Source organism: Acomys minous (assembly GCF_964271855.1).
Source record: "Acomys minous genome assembly, chromosome: 16".
Taxonomy (NCBI): Eukaryota; Metazoa; Chordata; class Mammalia; order Rodentia; family Muridae; genus Acomys; species Acomys minous.
The window spans coordinates 63,225,424-63,248,092 of record NC_140498.1 but is presented as its reverse complement, the minus strand read 5'-3'; the positions used below and the strand labels follow the sequence as shown (position 1 = coordinate 63,248,092).

Below are 22,669 nucleotides of genomic sequence, written 5' to 3'. Positions count from 1 at the left end.
AAAAGGAATTCTTAATGACTTGGAAACATTGGAGAATAAAAACAAATGAGAGATTGGAGCAGTCATGCAATTAAGAAAATACAATTTTAAAAGTTAAGTCAATAATTGACTTTTAAAATGATAGACATAATTGGAAAAATAGCTATAGTGACTTTGAAAATTAGCAGGTCACTCCCTGGGAGAGGGAATAGCATTAATACAAAACTGTTTGACCTCGCCACTATGTGGATTGTTAGCTGCTGAGATCTCTAGCCTGACACACAGTTACAGGCAATGGCCAGTGTCTCAACCCTCTGCGCTAACTGTGCAACTGGGTTAGACAGATTTACCAAGGACATCCCCTGAGTGGAAAATTTAATATTCACTGTATCAAACTAAAGCCCACAAATTGTGTACCCACCAATCTGCTGTCTTCATTCACCTGACATAAATAAATACATGCTGGCAAATTACAAAGTCAATCACCCTACCAAAATCGGGTCTTTTTTCATAATGAAGACTCCAGCCACTGTACGCCTACCCTATTTTTCCTATGACGTACACAATGAGCTAGTCTTCTTATTCTGATTTGAAGGCAGAAGCCATGATCCACATGTAAACTCTTTTCCTGTTCCTACAATTGACAGTGAACTATATGACTCAAGTAGGTAATTTTAAAATTGAGTGGTGATACTGTCTAATTTAATAATTTAGTTAGCTTAATTAAGAGGACAGCAAGGTCATTGCCTTGGGGAGCAATAAAGGCTACCTGAGTCAACAAAGAAGAGCTTGTCTTGGAAATATTTTTTATTAATTTATTCATATTGCATCTAAATTGCTATTCCATCCCTTGTATCCTCCCATTCCTCCCTCCCTCCTGCTTTACCCGTACTCCCCTCCCCTATGTCTGTGACTGGGGGGGACCTCTTCCCCCCGTATATGTTCATAGGGTATCAAGTCTTTTCTCTGAGTGCTACCAGGCCTCTCCATCAAGGGGACATGGTAAAAAATGGGGCACCAGAGTTCAGATGAAAGTCAGACCTCACTCTCCACTCAACGGTGGAGAATGTCCTGTCCATTAGCTACATCCGGGTAGGGGTTCGAAGTTTACTGCCTATATTGTCCTTGGCTGGTGCAGGAAATTTTTTTTTTTAAGGCTGGAGGTACAGCTGATCTAGAATTAATATCCCTTCTCAGAGAAAAATCACTCCACATACTTAAAAAATTAATAAAGAAAAATCTCTTCAATGATACCAGCATTCAGCTCTGGCTAATGCTCAGAGGAGTCAGCCTAGAACAGATTTTGTATTATCCTTACGTCTCTTTTAGGCTCAGGCCTCAAGGTATACTTTGATCAATTTAAATGGGGAACAGGAGATTATAAGTCTAGCCACTGAGTCAGAAGAAGATTTACAGAGAAAATTGATTTTCTATATGATAATGTGTGGTTGAAAATATAGATTTAAGTTGTTCACTGAATGACATTAAAGAAGAATGAAAAAAGAAACTGTGGTACATATACATAATGAAATACAAACAAGGAAATCTTGAAATGTGCAGGCAAATGAACAGAACTGGAAATGATCATCATCAAGTGTGAGATAACCTAGGCCTAGAAAGACATGCACAGTATATACTCACTTATCAGTGGATATTAGCCCAAAATAGATGTCCTCTGAGAATCTCCACTCGGCAGGGGATTGGAACAGATAGATGCTGGGACTGGCATGTGGTAAACCTAGACTCCCTGTTCACACTAGCCAATGGACAGCTCATTCCCACAGTCATGTGGAGAACAAGGGGCTACCTCTGTCGTGTACTCTGGTGTCCCCAGTTTGATCACTTCCCCTTGGTGGGGTGGCCTGGCAGCACACAGAGGAAGGGGAAGCATGCTATCCAGATGAGACCAGGTAGGTTGTGGTCATATAATGGGGGAGGAGGTTCTCTTCTGTGAGAGGTCTAGGGGAGGGGCAATAAGGCAAAAGGGAGGAGGGGGGGAACAGGAAGATATAAGTGAGGGAATAATCTGAGAATGTAACCTGAATAAATTATAATTAAATAGTTGTTCATTGCTATAGTTCTCACACATACAAAGGATAAAGAATACAAATACAGAAAACATCAAGTAAAAGTCATAGAACAGCACAATGTTAAAAGTGTAGATTAACAGTTATACTGAGCTATTCTAAGCTCAGATTAAGGCTGCTTTTGCCTCTGAATAGGCTGCCTCAGAGGAAAGGCCACAGCTGCTTCCATGCAGGACTAGGAGTTCATATTAATTAGCTGACTGCTGTCTGTCTCAGGGCGGTGAGTAATTTATGGGTTTCTGGAGCCTGGGTTTGATTATAGTTTGATCCTAGTAGAGGAGGGACAGACCTCTGTCGTTCTCCTTTGATGAGCTATGGTAAAGAAAAAAAAAAGAGATTGCTTATAGTTGGAAAACAGTGGAGTTAAAGGCTGGAGGGCTGCATCTGATGGGAACCTTCTTCAGTTACTGGACTTAGGGCCACAGCCTGTGTCCTGGCCACCCCAACCAGCCAGGGTCTGTCACTCCTCCTCAATAAGTCAGTTAAAAGAACTGCGTTTTCTTGCTGTGAGATGCCTATGCATAATTCAGACACTGTAGAGGCAAGGTGGGTAGATCTCTCTGGTATAGGAGGAGGACAGAAATGTTATTTTAAGAAAATCTCAACTTGCTCAATTTTACCAATAAGAACTCAGGAGCCAGATGCTGGGGTGAAAACCTGCTGGCTCAGAGAGGCAGAGAAAGCACCCAGCTGACCTTCCTACTGAGCCCACATCCCAGAGGGAAAAAAGCCAAAAGCCCAAGGTCAAAAGCTTGCTAGCTCTGTTGACAGCCCCAGAAGAAAGGGCCTGCTAATTCACTCTACAGCTCAAGAGAAAAATGCCCAAAGCTAAAAGCCCAAGAGCCCTTTCCTCTTCTCCCTGCTATATTAAATAACCCCCAAACACAAAGTCCCTTCTTACTGTTTAATCCCTGCTAACTGGTTACTTGCTCTGCCTCTTGATCTGGGGCTAACTTTATTAAAACCTGTGTACAGAAAACTCTTGGATTAAAGGTGTGTGCTGGGAGTGCGCCACACCATAATCACCCGTTTACAATAAACAGAAGATTCTTGGACTAAAGGCGTGTGTTAGGGCTGAACCACACCAAACAAGAAACAGGTTTTTACAGTTCACAATCTCGAGCCTGCAACATAAACTAGTCAACATACAAACTTCCATACCAGGCAGAGATTCATGTTCTGTTTTCACCCTGATGAATGAGTCTTTTCCCAGAATGAGATTCTCACGCAAATTCAAATTTCATGGGGTTCACTGTTTCACTATATGTTAGTCTAAGGAGGAGATACAAACGCCCCTTTAGAAAATCCTTATGCCTACAAGGTAGGTAGGCTATAGCTATAACAGAGTAGGAACTGAGGAGATTCAAAGTCGAGTTTGATATCACAAAATGAGGGCCTGCAGGGCACTGTCACTGACAGCTAAATATAGTTGCCGAGAGAAGGAAAAGACTGGACCATCTGCAGGGGGCTGACACACACCAGATGAGTAGATACAAACAATACAGTAGGAGCAAGCTTGTCCTCAAGTAACCCCAAGCACTTCTCTCTGGCCTTTTAATTCTCTCCCTTTCACACCCAAAGTGCCCTCCCTCCTACTTCTGTTATACTCCACATGGCTTTGTGAATATCTGGATTCCCAAGCCATAGATTGACTTCTGTTTGCGTCCTCAGGTTCCCTGGACAACAACCTCAATGTCATCTAGAGTCATCATCACTCAGGCTCCTAACTGAATGTTTAGCAGGCATCAGGGCAACAGAATACAGTGCCATTCAGGTAAGTCAGTTATTTATGCCTATGTCACAGACATGAGGATAAATCGTAGAGGCTTTGCTTGACAAAGTCCCAAAGATCTCCGGCTGATCACCACTGCCCCTAAATATTATGCACGGTCCAGGTGTAATGTTGTTGAGAAATCTGCTATTTCTCCTAAAATTCATAGAGGGAAAACTTTTCCCACAGTGAATGTTGAAAGCGGGCATCTGGCCAAGGCTTGAGACAATGATAGTTTTTTCACTCTGTGAGCACCCAAGCAGAAATTGCAATGAAAGAAAGCTAAGACCTTGACATAACAGCACCTGGCTTGATACTGTTACCTGCAGAAAGGTTCCTTTAGAGTCTTCCTTGAGAGCAATAAAAGGTGGGTTTCGAATGTCATGCTTTATGGATATTTTACAATAGAGGACCCCTTAGCCATTAGCCTAGGTTTGGATAGCACACCTGTTGGTTTGGGACTAGGAGTAAGTTAAATACTTTTTAAATTCAGAGAACATTTAATTCAAGCTATGTTGCTATGGCAATCTTGTAAGCACAAGAGCTTTGACCCAAGAAAATTTATGATTAAACTTCCCCTGAGTATTGCTTAAGAAATGATAGTCAGGTTATGTTGACCATTGCTTGGGAATTAATTGATTGTTGCTGAATGCTTTATTGTAAGATATACAGAACTGTTTGTATTTCTTTCTTAGACTGTTTCCTTGCTTTGATTCTTGAATGCCCTACTGATTGTAAGAGATGAAAAATATCATGATGTAATTTGTAATGAAAAAAAATTGAACTTCATTTTAATAAAATGCTGGGGTTGGCCCAAGGAGAATGGCAAACAAGTAACAGACATGAGAGAGTAAGCTAGAAAGATGAGTGATAGCAGTAAAAAGAGAGATAGAAAGATACATAACAGCAAGCAAGGAGAGAGCTAGGAAGATGGGTAATAGCAGAAGAAGAGAGATAAAAAGATGGGTAACAAGCAGAGAGACAGAAACATGAGTGACAATGGGCAAGGAGTCAGCCAGACAGCAAGAAAGGGATAGAGACGAGACAGAGCCAGAAAATAAAGTTCTCCTGGGCTTTAAGACCTTCAGCTTGTACCACATATGCCTGAGTCTCTGAGTATTTCTTTTTCCTCTGTTCCTCAGCCTCTTCTCAACAACTAGTTCCTCTAGCTAGTTGTTCAACCAACAGTTGACTTCCCTTGAGCAGCTGTTCTCCGCCTGCTCAAATCTCCCTACCACAGATCCACCTCTCTTCCCTCCTCTCTACTGTTCCCGGAGCTGTCCTGCGGGAGTGGCATGCCTGCAAGTTTCTTTTCTCTCCCTATAGTAGGCATAAACTCCAGCAGGGTTCTAGCTGATGTGTCCATGTGGGCCCCCATTGCTGCTTGCTTACCACATGTGAGATAAACTCAGTGTTGTGGCTTTGGTCAAGTGGTTGACCACCTCTTAGAGACCTGTATTCAGTTTCTTTCACTAATTCTTTGTACTCTGCCCCAGTTTTCTGGGTATTTCAGCTGGAAAACTACTTTACCAAGTCAAAGTTAGTTTCTTATGATATCAATCTTATATTTTACTGCATCATCAAGGCTGAAGATGAATTTAGGATTGACCATTCACATCTTACTGCTATCGATGACAAGTTCATGGGATGGCTCAGCGCCTAAGAGCATTGGCTGCTCATCCACAGGGCCTAGCTTTGATTCCCCAGCACCCAAGAGACAGCTCCTAACTGTTTGTAACTCCAATTACATGGGGATCAGACTCTCTTCTGGCTTCCACTGACACCTGGCATACAATTGGTATGCACAGAGGCAAAACTCGTGCACCTAAATTAAATCGATTTCATTTTTAAAAAAATAACATGAAGAAAGCTTAAAAAAAAAAACAATAGAGAATGACAAATGTGTCTTTTCTCCATTTGTGTATCTGGTTCTCTAGGAGGCCAGACGAATGCATCAGTTGTCCTGATCCTAAACATACAAGTAGTTCTAAACAATCTGAAGTGGTTGCTAGGAACCGAACTTGGGTATAGAAGTATCATCCATTCTCCAGTTCCCAAATATGTCATTATAATGTAGATGATGAAGATGGTCCATTAATGCTTCTGTCTTTTATCACTTAAAGGTGATGAAGTTCCTGACAGATGGATGTTGAGTCAATGGATTTCTACCCCTCTGTGAATGGACTTTCCACACTGCTTATTTTCACTGTTTAACACAGATCTCTTAATAAGAGCAAAGATAACAAAAGATTTTGTTGAAACCAGAGTCCAGTCAGATTATACTAGAAAAAAAATGTCCATAATTTGAGATATACTCTTCTTTTTTGGAATCTTTTTGAGATAAGATATTTCTACAAAGCCATAGCTGTCTTTGAACTCACTCTGTGGCACAAGCTGGCCTGATTGGCCTGCCATTGTCTCCCATGGGCTGATACTACAAGGATGCACCTCTAGGCCTGAGGTGTTTTTAAAATGACCTATTCTTGATTCAGAGAATGAAAAAGAATATTTTAAAAGGAACCGTCATTGTTTCGATGAAGAGTAGCATTTCTTGAAATTCTACAATAATTTAAACTGGCAAATTATTTTATATTTCTCAATAATTGGGTTGTCTCTTTGTTGTTGATTTTTTGAGACAGGGTTTCTTGTGTACCCTTGGCTGTCCTGGACTCATTTTGTAGACCAGGCTAACCTCGACCTCACAGAGATCTGCCTGTCTCTGCCTCTGCAGGTGCTAGGCACCACCATGCCCAATGTAATTGGGTTATTTTCCTTGATTTGTTACTTTCATCCATTAAAAATGTTTTGACCATATTTGTGTGTATACATGTGTGTGTGTCAGTGAGAGGACAACTTATTCCTGTCTACTTCCCCTATGTAAGTTCTACACATGAAACTCAAGGATTTGTTTGGTTCAAGTGACCTCTTTGGCCCTTATTTAGGTACTTAATTTACTTATGTATGTGCTGGTATGTGAGTGTGCATGTGTCACACCCTAAGCATAAAAATAAGAGAAAAATTTGTAGGAGTGATATGGACTTCCTAGAGACTGAACTCATAATCAGGCTTAGAAACAACCAACTTTATTCCCTGAGACAATTCTCCTACATTCATTTGTGGTCCTGAGAAAGCGGCGTGAAAAATGTGTTCGCTCATTAAAATAAACTAACACATTCAAAAATAGATAACAGTGTATCATTTTTATTTGCAAACAGAATTTATTACTAAAATAGCCCTGTTTTTTCTCCATCCTTAGATAACAATATATTTACAATCGGAAAGGCAATATTTTTCTGACTTTATTTTTCAACTAATCTTATTTGAGCATTAATGGGACAGTTAAGGGGAAATGTCTGTGGTGTGGGAAGCTGACAGCCTGACCTTGATTGTCATATAAATATGGCCAAAGTGAACCCTATAGAGTTGTTATCCAGGCTCCACATAGCTGTCATGGCCTAAAAGTAATCACATTACAGACATTCAACAGAAATCTTTCTTTTCCCCCTAAAACAAATCTCATTGCTGTCACATTATCTGGCACACTAGACAATTCCCTTTGAAGGCAGAACTTCAAGATGAAGAACCAAATGGAGACTGATGGGAACACGAAGAAGCATGGAACATCGAATAACATATCCATCTCCAAACCAATCAAGCTATGTTGTGACATATACAGTTGAGTGCTCATTATTGTACTTCAGTACCGCTCCACCATTATTGTCCTTCAGTAGAGGACAATGTTGCTTTGAATACACATATGAGATTTTAATGTTTCTTATATTTTTCTTATCAAGCATTTTAACATTAACATTGTTATAATGTGTTGACAGAACAGGACACACTGGGGGTACAGCTTCTACCCAGGGATGTACTCCAGAGGCTGCCGCATGATAATGAAGGGTTCAAATGTAGCCTTGATTAATTACTGACATCCATGCAAGGCTGAATAACAAACAACATCTCATGGGAATTTGTGAAAATAAGAAAAACAAAACCAGTAACAGCCACCCCCACCCTTTCACAGATACCTTTACTTGAAAAGGACTGTTACACACAGCCTGATACAAACAATGGTCCCCTTAGATGATGGGGATCCTAGTCTATACATTGCAGCATAAAAATACCTACCACCAAGTGAAAGTGCAGTACATGATGAACAGAAGCTACAGAAGGAATACAAGACTGGCCTAATAAACTTCTATAAATGGATTTGCCACACATACAGCAAACATCAAAACCTACTCCAAATGTTTTAAAAGAAAACCAAAAAACTCACAATCTCAACTGGTGATCTCCTCCATTACATTTGAGTGACTATGATTAATAATTTACTGCCTTCAAGGCTATGATGAAAAATATATGAAGCAATATTTTTTTTCTTGAAAATGAAGACAACTATGATGTCTAAAGTCTTTCTCAAATCATTTACATGAGTAGGATTTTTCTCGTGTATGAGTTCCTGCCTACTCCTTTACATCAAGACAATATACAAAGGCTTCAAAATATTAACAGAACTAGAGACACAGCAGAACAGTTAAGACAAGTTCATTCCTAAGGAGGTCAGGAATTTTAAAAACAACTTCCTGTAATTCCCACTACAAGAAGATCAAAGGATCTAATCCTCTTGGAATCTAGCATGCATGTACACACACACACACACACACACACACACACACACACACAGAGAGAGAGAGAGAGAGAGAGAGAGAGAGAGAGAGAGAGAGAGAGAGAGAGAGAGAGAGAGAGACTTTTGTTTGGGGTTTGGTTTTGTTTGCATAAGCATTCATTCCTGTAACTCAGCTGTTGAGGCATCTAAAGGATTACCTACAGTTTTTCTTCATCATGAATTATTGCACGTATCAAAAACAAGAATGTAGGCTTGAAGTAAGAGAAATCAACCCTTCTCAGCTGGTGGTATCGTTCTGGAAGAGTTAGGAAATGCTGCCCTGCTGGAGGACATACGTCCCTTGGGGTTGGCTTGAGCGTTCACGTCCACACCCCATTTCTAGTTCCCACCGTCTGCTTCACGCTGCAGGTAGAGGGGGTGAGCTCTGAGCTTCCTGCGTTAGCTCCCATGCGTGACACTTGTTGCACTGCCACTTGCATGGGGATTCCATAGCCAAGTTAAACACTTTTATTAGTTGCCTTAAACACTGTGTTTTATCACATCATCAGAAAAGGCACCCAAGCACACCCATACAATTTTACACCTGGATGAGTTATCTGATGTAACTGAAGAGACTGTAAAATAAAAATGGGTTACCTTATCATTTAAATTCACAGGGCTTTTGTACATATGAGTTTGCAAGTGCAAATAAAATGAGGAGGGACATCATCAGGCTTGAACAGATTGTTGAGACTTGTCAGGTATTTGCCCCAGAATAAAGAATCTTGTATAACTGAATGTAAGCGTGTTAGCTAAAGATCTTATCACATCCTTTATGGTCATGGATTCCCTTCAGTTTCAGTATGAGCTTTTTCAGGTCCTCAAAGACTGCTATGACACGCGATGGCTTTAACACATTGATTACTGTCATAGGGTTTCTCTCCAGTATGTGTTCTTTTATGTATCCGCAGATTATTTTGTTGTAAAGTGTTCACCATATTTGTTACATTCATAGCGTTTTCCTCTTGTATGAATTCTTTCATGCCTTTGGAGATGACTGTGACGTGCAAAGGCTTTACCACATTGATTACATTTATAAGGTTTCTCTCCAGAATGTGTTCTTTTATGACTTAGGAGATGACTGTTACATGCAAAGGCTTTACCACATTGGTTACATTCATAGGGTTTCTCCCCAGTATGTGTTCTCTTATGTATTAGGAGATGATTGTTACATGCGAAGACTTTACCACATTGGCTACATTTGTAGTGTTTCTCTCCAGTATGTGTTCTTTTATGTATTCGGAGACTACTGTGACATGCAAAGGCTTTACCACATTGGTTACACTCATATGGTTTCTCCCCAGTGTGTGTTCTTATATGTATTTGGAGACTACTGTTAACAGTAAAGGCTTTTCCGCATTGATTGCATTCATAGGGTTTCTCTCCAGTATGTGTTCTTTTATGTGTTTGTAGGGAAAAGAGTTTTGAAAAGGCTTTATCGCACTGACTACATTTGTAGGGTTTCTCTCCAGTATGTGTTCTCTTATGTATTTGGAGGACACTATGATAAGCAAATTGTTTACCACATTGGTTACATTTGTAGGGTTTCTCCCCAGTATGTGTTCTTTTATGTATTCGAAGACTACTGTGACATGCAAAGGTTTTACCACATTGGTTACATTCATAAGATCTCTCTCCAGTATGTGTTCTTTTATGTATTCGGAGACTGCTATGACACGCAAAGGCTTTATCACACTGATCACATTCATAGGGTTTCTCTCCAGTATGTATTCTTTTATGTATTAGGAGATAACTGTTACGAGTAAAAGCTTTATCACAGTGATTGCATTCATAGGGTTTCTCTCCATTATGTGTTCTATTATGTCTTTGAAGATTATTTTGATGTGATTTTGATCTTTCATGCCTTTGAAGATGACTGTGTCGTCCAAAAGCTTTACCACACTGCTTACATTCATAAGGTCTCTCTCCCGTATGTGTTCTTTTATGACTTAGGAGATGACCATGGCATGCAAATGCCTTATCACACTGGTCACATTCATAGGGTTTCTCTCCAGTATGTGTTCTTTCATGTATTAGGAGATGACTGTAGTGTGAAAAGGCTTTACCACACTGGTTACATTCATAGGGTTTTTCTCCAGTATGTGTTCTTTTATGTATTAGGAGATTACCATTACGTGTAAAGGCTTTACCACATTGATTACATTCATAGGTTTTCTTTTCAGTATGTATTCTGATATGTATTTGAAGATGATTTTGATGTGATTTAGATCTTTTGTGCCTTTGAAGATGACTGTGACGTCCAAAGGCTTTACCACATTGCTTACATTCATAAGGTTTCTCTCCAGAATGACTTCTTCTATACCTGCAAAGATAATTGGCACATGTGAAAGTTTTACCACAGTCATTATGCTAATAAGTCTTTTTACCTGTATGAATTAATTTTATAATTTGGTCTAATGGTAAAGAGGAAACAGATCTTAAGGTTTTGCCACTTTGTTTACATTCATGGTGTTTTCCTTCATTATGGGTTGTTTTGTATATTTGAAGATATCTGTGATCATAACAGTATTTATTACATGGCTCACTTTTACAGCATCCTGTTTCTGTAAGAGGCTTTTTACATATGGGAAGAGTACAGGAAGAACTCAGAGCTTTACCACACCAATTGCATTCATAAGTTTTCTTATAGTGTGAATGATACTACATTTGCAAAGTGAGCCAAGACAAATAGAAGAATTTCCACATTCCTAGTACCCATAGGGATTGTCTGCAGTGTGAGTTTGCAGATGTAGTCTCTAGGAAGTTGAAAAACCAATTAACTGTAAACTGGCATCACATTCAGAAAGTCTGCTCAAAGTGGGGAATACTACAAAACTTCTAACTGTTCTGGGAGAAGGAGAGGTAATGCTGCTTCTTTCAATGTCCCTATGCTTCCATGGCTTGTGTCCACTGTGACATATGACACACCCATTACAATGAAAAGAATAACAAAGGGAAGATTTCCATGTTGGATTCACAGTTGGAATTTTGCCTGTCGTAGGCATGCGGTATAGGGATTAAGGGCTGTTTCTCCACATCAGCATTCTTTTTTAAAAAATGTATTTATTAAATGTATATGGATACTTTGTCTACATTTCATCTACACACCAGAAAACTGCATCAGACAGATGTGAGCCGCCAGGTGGTTGCTGGGAATTGAACTCAGGACCTTCGGAAGAGCAGTCAGTGCTCTTAACCCCTGAGCCATCTCTCCAGGCCCCACATCAGCATTCTTGACTCTCATACACTGCCCCTTTCACTAAACTTAGCTATGCTAAACCAAGAATACAAGTAATACTAGTTTTACTATGAAATATTTGTTTATTACATGGTGTTGGATATATACTGATCACCTATTCACTGTGTATGCCTCTTGCAGTATCTGAGTGCTTTGAGACTAAACAGATCGGCAGTTCTACTGAGTAGTTGTAATGATGATATGACCCAAATGCTAATATCTGTTCTGGCATTGTTTTATTGTCTTCTTTCTAAGAGGACGCAAACCAGATACCTGACATTGAAGTCCATGGATTTGTGAGATTTTACTCATCATCAATACACTGAAAACAGTGTTTTTTCTATACTTTTTTTTTTCCTATGCTTTTCTTTAAAACTTCCAGGACACAGCCAGGTATGGTGGTGCATGTCTTTATTCCCGGCACTGGGGGAGGCAGAAGAGGAAGAGGATCTCTGTGAATTTGAGGCCAGCCTTGTCTACTAATAAGTCTAGGACAGCCAAGGATACACAGAGTCTTGTTTCAAAAACAACAACAACCAAACCAACCAACCAATCAAACAAGCAAAAGCATTTCGGGAAACATTAAAATTTTTGTATCAGCTTGCACATGAAAATTACCTTCTATGTCTTCTAGAACTTTGACAATGTTCTTCAATATTACGGTCTTCCCAGTTGTAGCCTAAAACATAGTACCAGAAAACGTATGATATATTCTTGGAAATGAGGCAAAACTTAAGTTACTTTCTTCAGTGAACCTTAGAACCATGCCTGATTAATTCACTTCACTCTTCTTTGTTCTCAGTTGGAATTACAGAAGAGGATCGATGCCAAAGCAAGAGTTATCTACTTATTTTAAAAGAAAAAGAAAAATCACTGTCTTACCTATGGCAGACAGGTTCCTGTAGGTCTCCAGCATCACATCTTTGTAGAGACTCTTCTGGGAAGGATCCAGCAAAACCCACTCTTCTCGGGTGAATTTCACTTGCACATCATCATAGGTCACTGCATTCTAAAATAAGCCATACATGTGTATAACAAAAAGCATTATAGTGACATTTTAAATGTATAAGTAACGAACAATATAGTCATAATTCTGGTGCTTCCTCTGCTTATTTCCTGACATAGAAGTTCTAATGCAATCACTAAGTCATTTTAGAAGAAAACTGAATAATGAAGTTCCCCTCTGTCATTTCTGTGCCCTTTGAGTAGAATATAGCCTTGCAAGAGAAATGCCAATTAACTGACATAAAGAGAGGCAAAATGGAGGGAGGGAGGGAGGGAGAGAAGGAGAGAGAGAGAGAGAGAGGGAGAGAGAGAGAGAGAGAGAGAGAGAGAGAGAGAGAGAGAGAGAGAGAGATGAACAGTTACTCAGCACACAACATCAGAGAAACTTATGAACAGTTACTATGTACAAAAAAAAAATGATGGACAATCTAGTTGTATTCCCTCATGCCTTTAATCCCATGCCTCAGGAGGCAGAGGCAGAGGCAGGTGTATCTCATTGAGTTGGATGCCAGCATGATCTATGCAATGAGTTCCAGGGCAGGTAGACATATACATTAAGACACTGTCTCCCCTGAAAGCCAATCAAACAAATGAGAAAGACAGAAACAACTCAGAGGTCTTTACTGAAGTTCCTACAAAGAAGTATACATTTGCTCAAGTCCTATATTCATCTTCCAGAAACCTGACGTGCCCCAGTTTAAACTGTAACATTAATAAGATCTCACCCAAAGGGAATGCATGTTTAGACAGGTACAAATGGAAAGATGAAAATATGAACAATGTAAATGTTCATCATAAGTAAGTAACATAGGGCAAGGGAGATGGCTCAGCAGTGATGAGCTCTTGCTGGTCTTGCAAATAATTGGACTCAATTGCTAGTGCTTACACAGCGGCCCATTACTATCTATGACCCTGAGTTCAGGAGCTCTGAGGCCATCTTCTGACTACTCTGAGGACCAGGCACACATGAGGTGCATATTCATTCAAACAGGAAAATACTCATATTCATTTAAAAATAATAAAAACAAACACAACAGGTAGAAAGACTGTCATACACCTGCACTCCAATGACTCAGAAGGCTCACACAGTATTAGCATCATGAATACACGCCATCATCCTGAGAAATGAAATATACTCCCTGCCAAATTTCAAAATGAAAGACATGAAGTTCAGCACAACAGCATATGCTTAGCATGTATTTAAAAATCCTACATCCCAGGCCCATCACCCAATGATGACGATGAGGATGATGCCAGGCACGTTGGCCCACATTTAATCCCAGCACTCTGGAGGTAGACCTCTAAGTTCAAAGCCTGTCTAGTCTATATACCTTCGTTCAGAACCATCAGAACTACACAGAGAAACTTTTTCTTCAAAATAAAAAAAACAACAAAATTAAAAATATAAAAACAATAGGCTGGCAAAATAGCGTAGCATTGGACAGCAATTCCTCCAACTGTATCTTATATGATTTAGTGATAAGAGTCTATAATGGTGAATACAGGACAACACGAGAAGGGAGCTAACTGATCAGTTTCAACCACAACAGAGTAGACACAAAGCACAGGAAATGGGTGTGGTCCACAGACATTCAAGTCCCATCTCCAATAAGGAATCTAAAACAGTTCCTCCTACAAGAGCATCCATAAGTTCCCCCAAAGAAAGCCACAAGGAATAAGTGCTCTAAGACACCGTCTTCTCTGGGAGCTTCCTGATTCAAGCAACTACATTCTGACCAGGGTCACTATAGGCTCGTGTCATCTCATGATGAAAACACATTTAGTCTAACTTTGACGATCCAATATTCTTCAACAGCTCACATACTGTTGAACTGTCCGAAGTCTCTTCTGACACACAAGACAATCTCTTGACTGCCACATCTTGTAAAATCAGATACCAGTTATACCCTTCCAACATACAGTGCACAGAATATCCATTCCCACTCCAATAGAGAGGGACGTGTACAGAGTGAGGGAAGACTGGACAAAGGAGAGAAACCCAGCAGAGCACACAACAAATCCTGTAGCTCTGTTGCAAACACATGGAGCTTCCGTTTAAAAAAGGCTTAGGTGGCCCTATGCCTGCAACTTCTCGTATATCTCTCAGTTTGGTTACTTCCACTTCATAGCAGGTGTCTCATGACTTAGGTATCTTAACATGTTGTGGGGTTGAAATGCACCTCAGGGTTCATCCCTCGCAGCATCATACAAAGAACTCTCCCAGCATCATCACTGGGGGGTCAGACTGCCAAAGGCAGATGGCTGGCGCATTGCTGAACTGAAACATCAGAGGAAGAATCTATGATCTTAAATTGTGCATCTTTCTTATAGCCAGAACCAACACATGGGTGATCCTGTCATGTTTTGAGTCTAAATTGGGATGGGCCCTGCCATGCTTGAATCACATTTGGAGAAGGTTTTATAAAGTTCCTTCCTGGTACCAGCAATCACTTTGCCTACTTCTTACATTAGCTGAAGGCTTAGCAGGAGGGTGCCTCACACTATCAGCACCTTCTGAGGCTTCAAATCCAGAGCTACGACCTTCTCTTCAACCGTGTTAATCTCCTTGAAAATTCCTGCCTCTGTTTCAGCATTTGATTGCCACCTGAAACTACTTGGTGCTGTTTTTCTCTACAAACCTCACAATTTGCATTTATTTCTGCTCCGCTTGTCACTTTCTTTCACTGTAGTCCTGAGTGTGTCACTGGTAATGGCATTCAACAGATCAAATATTCCATATAAGAAGTCAGGCCATTATTGTTTTTAATTCTGCCTTATTCGATTCCTCAGAGTATGGGCGGGATAAGTAATAACTTGGGTTAAATGTCACATAAATGAGGCCTGGCTTCATTTCTCATGTAGTTTATTTACCAGTGACCTCCCAAGACCTGTACTTCATCTGTCTGCCGGACTCTCCACACTCTGATTTCTAGGTCCTACAAGATCAGCTGACAAAGCTCTGTGTTCAGCTTTCTATGGCTTCTGACATCTAAAAATCCTGATATTTTCCACATTCCTTAAAAAGAAAAAACCCCCAGGTTCTGTCCAACAGAAATAAAATCATTTTTTTGCATACCATCTTCTGCTGTAAGGTGCTACTGTTGCTATAATTAAATGCCCTAACCAGAAGCGTCTCAGGCCATGAACGGCATTACCTGTTTGGTCCTGTCAGATCACAGTCCATCATCTTGGGAGCTGAGGATAGAAACTCAAGCTTCAAGAATTTTAAGGATAAAAACATGGGCAAACATTGTTTCCTGGTTTGGCCTCTTGCTTGGTCACTGTCTTGCGCTCAGGGAGCTCTCCTATCCAGCCCAGGCCCACTTGCTTAGGAATATTGCCACCCTCGGTAGAAGAGCCTTCCCACATCAACCATCAATCGACACAATCTCTCACAGACATGGCAGCAGCCATCTGATGAGGGTGTGCCCTTAACTGACGCTTCCTCAGATGACTGTTAGCTTTAACACTGTTGACAAGTGAAGCTAATTAGGAAACAGAGAACTATATGATAAAGTTTTAAAAACACAAAACCAATGTGTTAACAATATCAATCACTTAAGTAGCAAATCCTCAAACACTGATAATTGCAACTACATGAAAACATAGATTTGCCAAGAAATGAGGAGAGGCGAGCCTTTAGGATAGAGAAGAGAAAACTTAAACTGTTTCTCAACAGAAAGTCACAGACTAACAAAGACTCAAGAAACTCATAATATAGTAAATTTTCAGAAGACAAAAATAGGAGACTGTCTATCATTTTCCTGAAATCTATAATATATCTAGTTAAAATTAATAAAATCACACAAAATAGATGGCACCACTGATAAAAGGAGACACTAAGACCTATAAATATATCCAGTCCTTTAAACAAGAACTATAGAATTATAGTAAAATCAAATCAAAGAAATAACTGGCCACCACTTACGCATGCACACACATGTACTATAGTTCTCTCCTTTGCCAGTAATAGAAAATTGATCGGAGTTGGAGGGCTATTTTAATTGGAAAGATCTGCTTGAAACATATAAATGTTTCAATATTCGAGAAAATAATTTTGCCTACTAAAAATTCCCATTCTCTTATGATAAAGAAAACATGTCTATTGGGATCACATGGAAACCATTTTGTTTCCTGGGATAGATACTTGGATATAAATCTGCAACAGTGTGAATACATGCCAATTTCTAAAAACCAAATGTAAAAATCAGATTTTAAAGACACAGTGTATTTGTATTATACTCCTAAACAGCTTGTTTTGTACTAATTATTTTATAAGTCATACGTATTTAGAAACAAAGCTATCCTCATTTTTATGCATATGTTTGTGAGAGAATTCGTGTGAAAGAATGTCATCCATGTGCATACAATTAACACACTAGACAAAAGCATGTCCGATCCCCTGGATCTAGAGTAGCACTTGGGTTGGGTGGTTGGTGTCTGAACTCATGTCAATCTGAAAAAATATATTTGCTGATTGATCTGTCCAGCCCGATTTAAAAAAACAAAACACTTTTACAGATAAACAACATCAAACACCTAAGTAAATATAGAAGTAAACAAACGATCCCTAAGAACCTACTGGCTCAGTATTAAGACACTGGGCATGGGACTAAGCGGTATGCCTCCAGCCCTTCCCCACACTCTGTTACCTGAGTTGCCCTTAATGCTGCAGCTTCCTCTCCACTTGTCCATTTCTCATGTAAATGCCACAAACCATGCCCAGCTGCCCTTCTTTTCCTGCCTTATCTTTGTCTCTGAGCCATCAACTATGGGCAGACAAGCCCTGATCGACCAGGCTTGGTAGTCTGTCCAAAGACCTACCCCACTATCTGTTACCCCGGACTCAATTCTCACAGCTGCCCAAAGCACTGGAACAGAATCCCAGAGGAAGCTTCCTCTCCCCCTTTCCATGTCTCCTGTAGATACCACAGAACATCCCCATCAGCTTTTCTTTTCCCATCTTGCTCTGTGTACTTGCCCCATGGGGCAGACAACCTCTGCTCAGCCGCATGCCACACATGCCAGGAGACTAGATAGTCTGTCTGAAGATCTATCACACTATGTGTTACCCGAGACATAATTTCCACAATTGCCCCCAGCACTGGACTAGAACACAAGAGGCAGCTTTACTTCTCTCCTGTCTGTGCCTCCTGTGGACTGCTAAGAACCACACCCCTAGGCCTCCTCTTCCCCCACTCTCCAGCAACAGTAAGCAGTCACCTGAACACATTCACCAAACAGGCCAGTTAAAGAGTCAAAACTCAGCCATTACACACTCGGAAATCCAGAGAGCAAACAGAAACCCAGGAACAAAATTCCCACCCAAACAAGACAAACCCAGGATTCGGCACTTAGGCCTATAGTCATCTCAAGCCAGGATGCCTAGATACCAGCAGAGGAATTAATCCACTAACAGTCAGGGGAAAATGTCACCCACAGAGCTAATCTATCCTATCACAGGAGGTCCTGAATATTCCACCTTAGCTGAACTCACAAGAAAAATACCTTAAAAGAAACTATATGAAGATGATGGAGGTCTTTAAAGATGAAATGAATAAATCCTTTAAAGAAATCCAGAAAAATAAAATCAAACAATTAGAGGAAACCAATACATTATTTAAATAAAGCCAAGAAAACAAACAAACAACAGTTGAGTGAAACACATAAAACTGTTCAAGACTGAAAATGGAAATAAAGGTAACAAAGAAAGCAAAAACTAAGGAAATCCAAAAATGAAAATTTTAGGACTGCAACAAGGAGCTACAGTAGCAAGGTTCACCCACAGAACAGAGATGGAAGAAAGGCTCTCAGGCACTGAAGACACAATAGAAGAAAGGGATACATCCTCCATCAAAGAAAACATTAAACCTAGGAATTGTCTGGCACAAAACATCCAGGAGCTCGGACACTATGAGAAGACAAAAACTATGAATAATAGGAATAGTGAGAAGAGGAAGATACCAGCTCCGAGACCTAGAAAATATTTTCAACAAAATCATAAAAGAAACGTTTCCTAACCTAAAGAAGAGGATGCCTATTAAAGTACAGGAAGCATACAAAATACCAACGAGATTGGACCACAAAAGGAAGTCCCCTTGCAACATAATAACCAAATAGTAAGCATACACAACAACAACAAGAACAAACAAATATAAAAAGCTGTAGTGGGTAAAAAACAAAACAAAAACCCAAGCAATATATAAAGGCATGCCTATTAGAATTACACCCATCTTCTCACTGTAGATCCTAAAGGCCAGAAGGGCTTGGGCACATGTGCTGCAGACTCTAGGAAACTACAGATACCAGTCCAGATTACTATACCCAGAAACATTTCAATCACCATAAATGATCCCTAGTTGGTAGACAACTGTTTGAGAAGGGTTAGGAGGTAAGACCTTGTTATAGGTGTGCCACTGAAAGCAAGTTTGAGGTTTGAAAAGTCCGTGCCATTTTCACTTGGTTCTCTCTGCCTCCTGCTTGGGGACCAGGTGAAAAGAAGCTTCCAGTCACTCTTCCAGCACATGCCTATCTGCTGCCATGCTCACTGTCATGATGTCCGTGGACCCATGAGCTCTGAATTAAATAATCTCTTTAATAAGTTGCCTCGGTCCTGATGACTTACCATGGCAATAGAAAAACAAAAACAAAACAAATCACAAAAAAACAAAAACAAACAAACAAACCAACCAAACCAAAAGCAGCAGGTAAAAGCATTTAACACTAAGACTGCCATCTGGGGTTCTTTAAAATTCGGTAATGTAAAGAGCAAATAACACCCTCAAGTTCTCTTGTGACTTCCACACATGCTCCATGGCATATAAAAAAGCTTTTAAAAGTTATGTTCTTCAAGGAATTAGACTGTAGCGAATGAACATGCAATCTTTGGAGTCTAGAGCAAAATATGTTATTTACATGATTCATTTAAATTTCTCAGTTGTAATTCTCAGTGTAGAGAACTTTATCTGATTAGCACAGCACATTTATCAGTATTAACGGCATTCTGATAATGCATAGTTTTAAATTACATGTATAAGTTTTCATATTGAAATGATACGTGGTTTTCTGTATCATGGATATTTCTTCTCAACTTCAAAGTGTGGTTGTACGTTGTTGATAACACTTTATGTTTTCATCGAGCTGTCTTGCTCCATTAGTTGTTTCTACTGTTGCTGTCTGAGACAGGGTGTCCACATAGCTCTGGGTGGCTTGAAGTTTACTATGTGATCCAGGCTGGCCTCGAACTCATAGAGATCTGCCTGACCCTGCCTCCAAGTACTAGTATTAAAGGCTTAAGACACCCTGACAAGCTTTGTTAATATTTTGAGTACCTACTATTTAATAAAAACATTCCAGCATTCTTTCCATAAAGTATTAACAAGAGTAGCAGTAAACACTTCTACCCTGAGTGCATTCAGACACTTGGGAAATTAACTTTCCTTGGTCGTGATCTTTAATATTATCAGTGTCCATGAAACACAAATGTACACAAATGTTCTGTATACTTAAAGACAAATGTATGAGAAAAGATTAAACAGTAATAAATGGGTATGTAATTCAGAAAGCAGTTAAAATAATCCCTTGGAGGTGTGTGAGAAGAAATACAAAATAGAAACCACAGGACCCAATCTTTATGGCTTTGCCGTAAGCTCACTGCCTCAAAGGCTTATTTACTTCTTTGAAATAATTTTAAATGTTTTATTTTGGGGGAAATTTTTCATTCATGAGTTCTGTGTGCATATCACTTCAGGCTCTCCCTCTCCTTTCAGCTTCTTATCCCCAACCCCATCTCAAATGTATCACCTCTTCTTTAATTATGATTCTTACATATATATTACAACATGCTGAGTCAATTTAGAGGTGCTATGTGCATGTGTTTATGGATGACCACGTAAAGATTGAGTAACATAATGGAACAATCCCTGGAGACAAGTCTCTCCTCCCTTTCTCTCCCCCGCCCGACCCCTGCCTCTCTCTCCTTCCCTCCTTCCCTAACCATTTTGTAGATCTTGTTTAGGCAGCCATATTCTGTAGATTTTATGGATGCCATTTTTCTTTCTAGTCTAGAAGGCCTACGTGTTCCTCTGGCTCATTCTGCTTCTGTGATATTCCTTAAACTATAGGTCTAGCGTTTGCACTGTAGATGTACATGCTGTTGTACGCTGGGCGGTGGTGGCGCACGCCTTTAATCCCAGCACTCGGGAGACAGAGGCAGGCGGATCATGGTGAGTTCGAGGCCAGCCTGGACTACAATGCTGGTCCAGGACAGCTAAGGCTATGCAGAGAAACCCTGTCTCGAAAAACAAAAAACAAAACAAAACATGCTGTTGGACATCTCATGGTCACACATTCTCTGCACACTGACCAGTATTTGTCATAGTTTCAGCTGTCTCCAAAAGAAGCTTCTTTGATGAGGGTGGGGGCTCCAGTTACCTGTGGTGATAAGGATACATGTTTAGGGATACAGTTAGGGAATATACTGATTAGGAAAAATACAGTAGTTTCTCCTCTAGAGTTTATGACCTCTGTAGCTACAGGTACTTGCCTAGGTTTGTAATGCCAGGTACAGATTCACCCCTAATGCGCAATCCAATTGGACAGCTGTCAGTTACCACCAAGTTAACAGTGCCACTTATTGCATTGTTGGGGATGCTTTGCCGGGCTGGTCATTGCTATGGTTCTAGGCGTTATATCTGGGCAGGACTATTGATTGCTTTTCTCTCTTGGTCACCCTGTCCCCTATTTCCTTCCCCCAGGAGATATTGCTCTGCATTATATTTTTTGGGAGGAATCTTACTTTATAAATTATGGACAGAGTTCAGAGATGGTGAATGCAACTTCATAACAAATGACTTCAAGGGATGATTTTCTTATAGCCAAACTGGTGCACTAACTACGAAGATTCCTGGCTTTTGTTCAGGTTGTACTAATTGTGAACAGTTAAGGATCACAGCATGGTACACTGGTACTATCACATAGAGGGAATTCACTGTTTGTGCCAAGCAAATTGATATAATCACAATTTCAAATATCTTACTCTTTTCAATGCAAATATTTCCCCTGTCATCTTTAGGGATCTTATGGAATAGAGCCTTCCAGGAGGCGTCAGTGCTACTTGTGAAATTGTGACTCACAGACACCCAGTTCTTCCTCTCAGATTTCTATTGTATTACACGAGAAATTTCTATGGAAGTAGATGTAAACTTTTTACTATAATTTAAAACCAGTAATTATGTGCAGTAGGTATGCTATGATACATTTTGAGCTCAAAGACAATTCCTCCAAGAGATGCTTCATTTTTTTCTTACATCAGAGCCTCAGCTAGTCAAGTTGTCTTTTATTGCATTGTGAAAATTTAAAATTTCAAGATAACTCCTGTATATAATTGATGGGATTTTAGTTTGTTGATGCATATTCAGTAAACATCACGATACTCATTATTTCACAGACATTTTGTAGTTTTTGTTTGTTTGATTTTTCAAGACAGGATTTCCCTGGGGTTTGGACCAGAGTCTGTGTCCGAGCTACCCTAACCAGCTAGGCTTAACCACTCATCCTCAATAAGCCAATTAAAAGAACTAAATTACCTAGCTGTGACATGCCTACCTATAATACAGGCACTCTGGAGGCAAAGTGGGCAAATCTCTTCAATATCCTAAGACAGCATAACATATACACTGAGTTCCAGGCCAGCCAGAGTGTCATAGTGGGACAATTCTTTAAAATTTAAAAAAAAAAAAAAAAAAAAGGAAAAGAAAAAAAACAAGTTATTAATGAAAGTTGAAAACATATTAACATATTTATTCAGTATGATAACTTTTAATCAGTGATGAGGATATAAGGTAACTAATGCATCTTTGGGGGGTCCTAATGGGTTTAGATAGAAGACAAGAGATAAGCACAGTAATCTAATCAAGCCATAT

The 22,669-nt window shown here is 39.8% G+C and overlaps 1 protein-coding gene across 4 annotated transcripts in view; it reads right to left on the bottom strand.

Moving 5' to 3' along the window:
- The window catches only part of LOC311585616 (zinc finger protein 431-like), a gene marked incomplete at its 3' end in the record, with an annotated part of 93,361 nt that overhangs the window by 41,484 nt on the left and 29,208 nt on the right, over positions 1–22,669 (bottom strand). For 2 of the 4 annotated variants that reach the window (XM_084761031.1, XM_084761032.1), the window contains exons 2-4: positions 12,624–12,750; positions 12,360–12,420; positions 7,023–10,826 (exon numbers count right to left, since the gene is read on the bottom strand). The exons of 1 other annotated variant lie outside the window; for it this stretch is intronic. In XM_084761031.1, the coding sequence (XP_084617157.1) occupies positions 9,416–10,826; positions 12,360–12,420; positions 12,624–12,750 (1,599 nt within the window). Of the gene's footprint in view, positions 1–7,022; positions 10,827–12,359; positions 12,421–12,623; positions 12,751–22,669 lie in introns of those variants that run through there. One more of the 4 variants, XM_084761033.1, reaches the window with a different exon arrangement.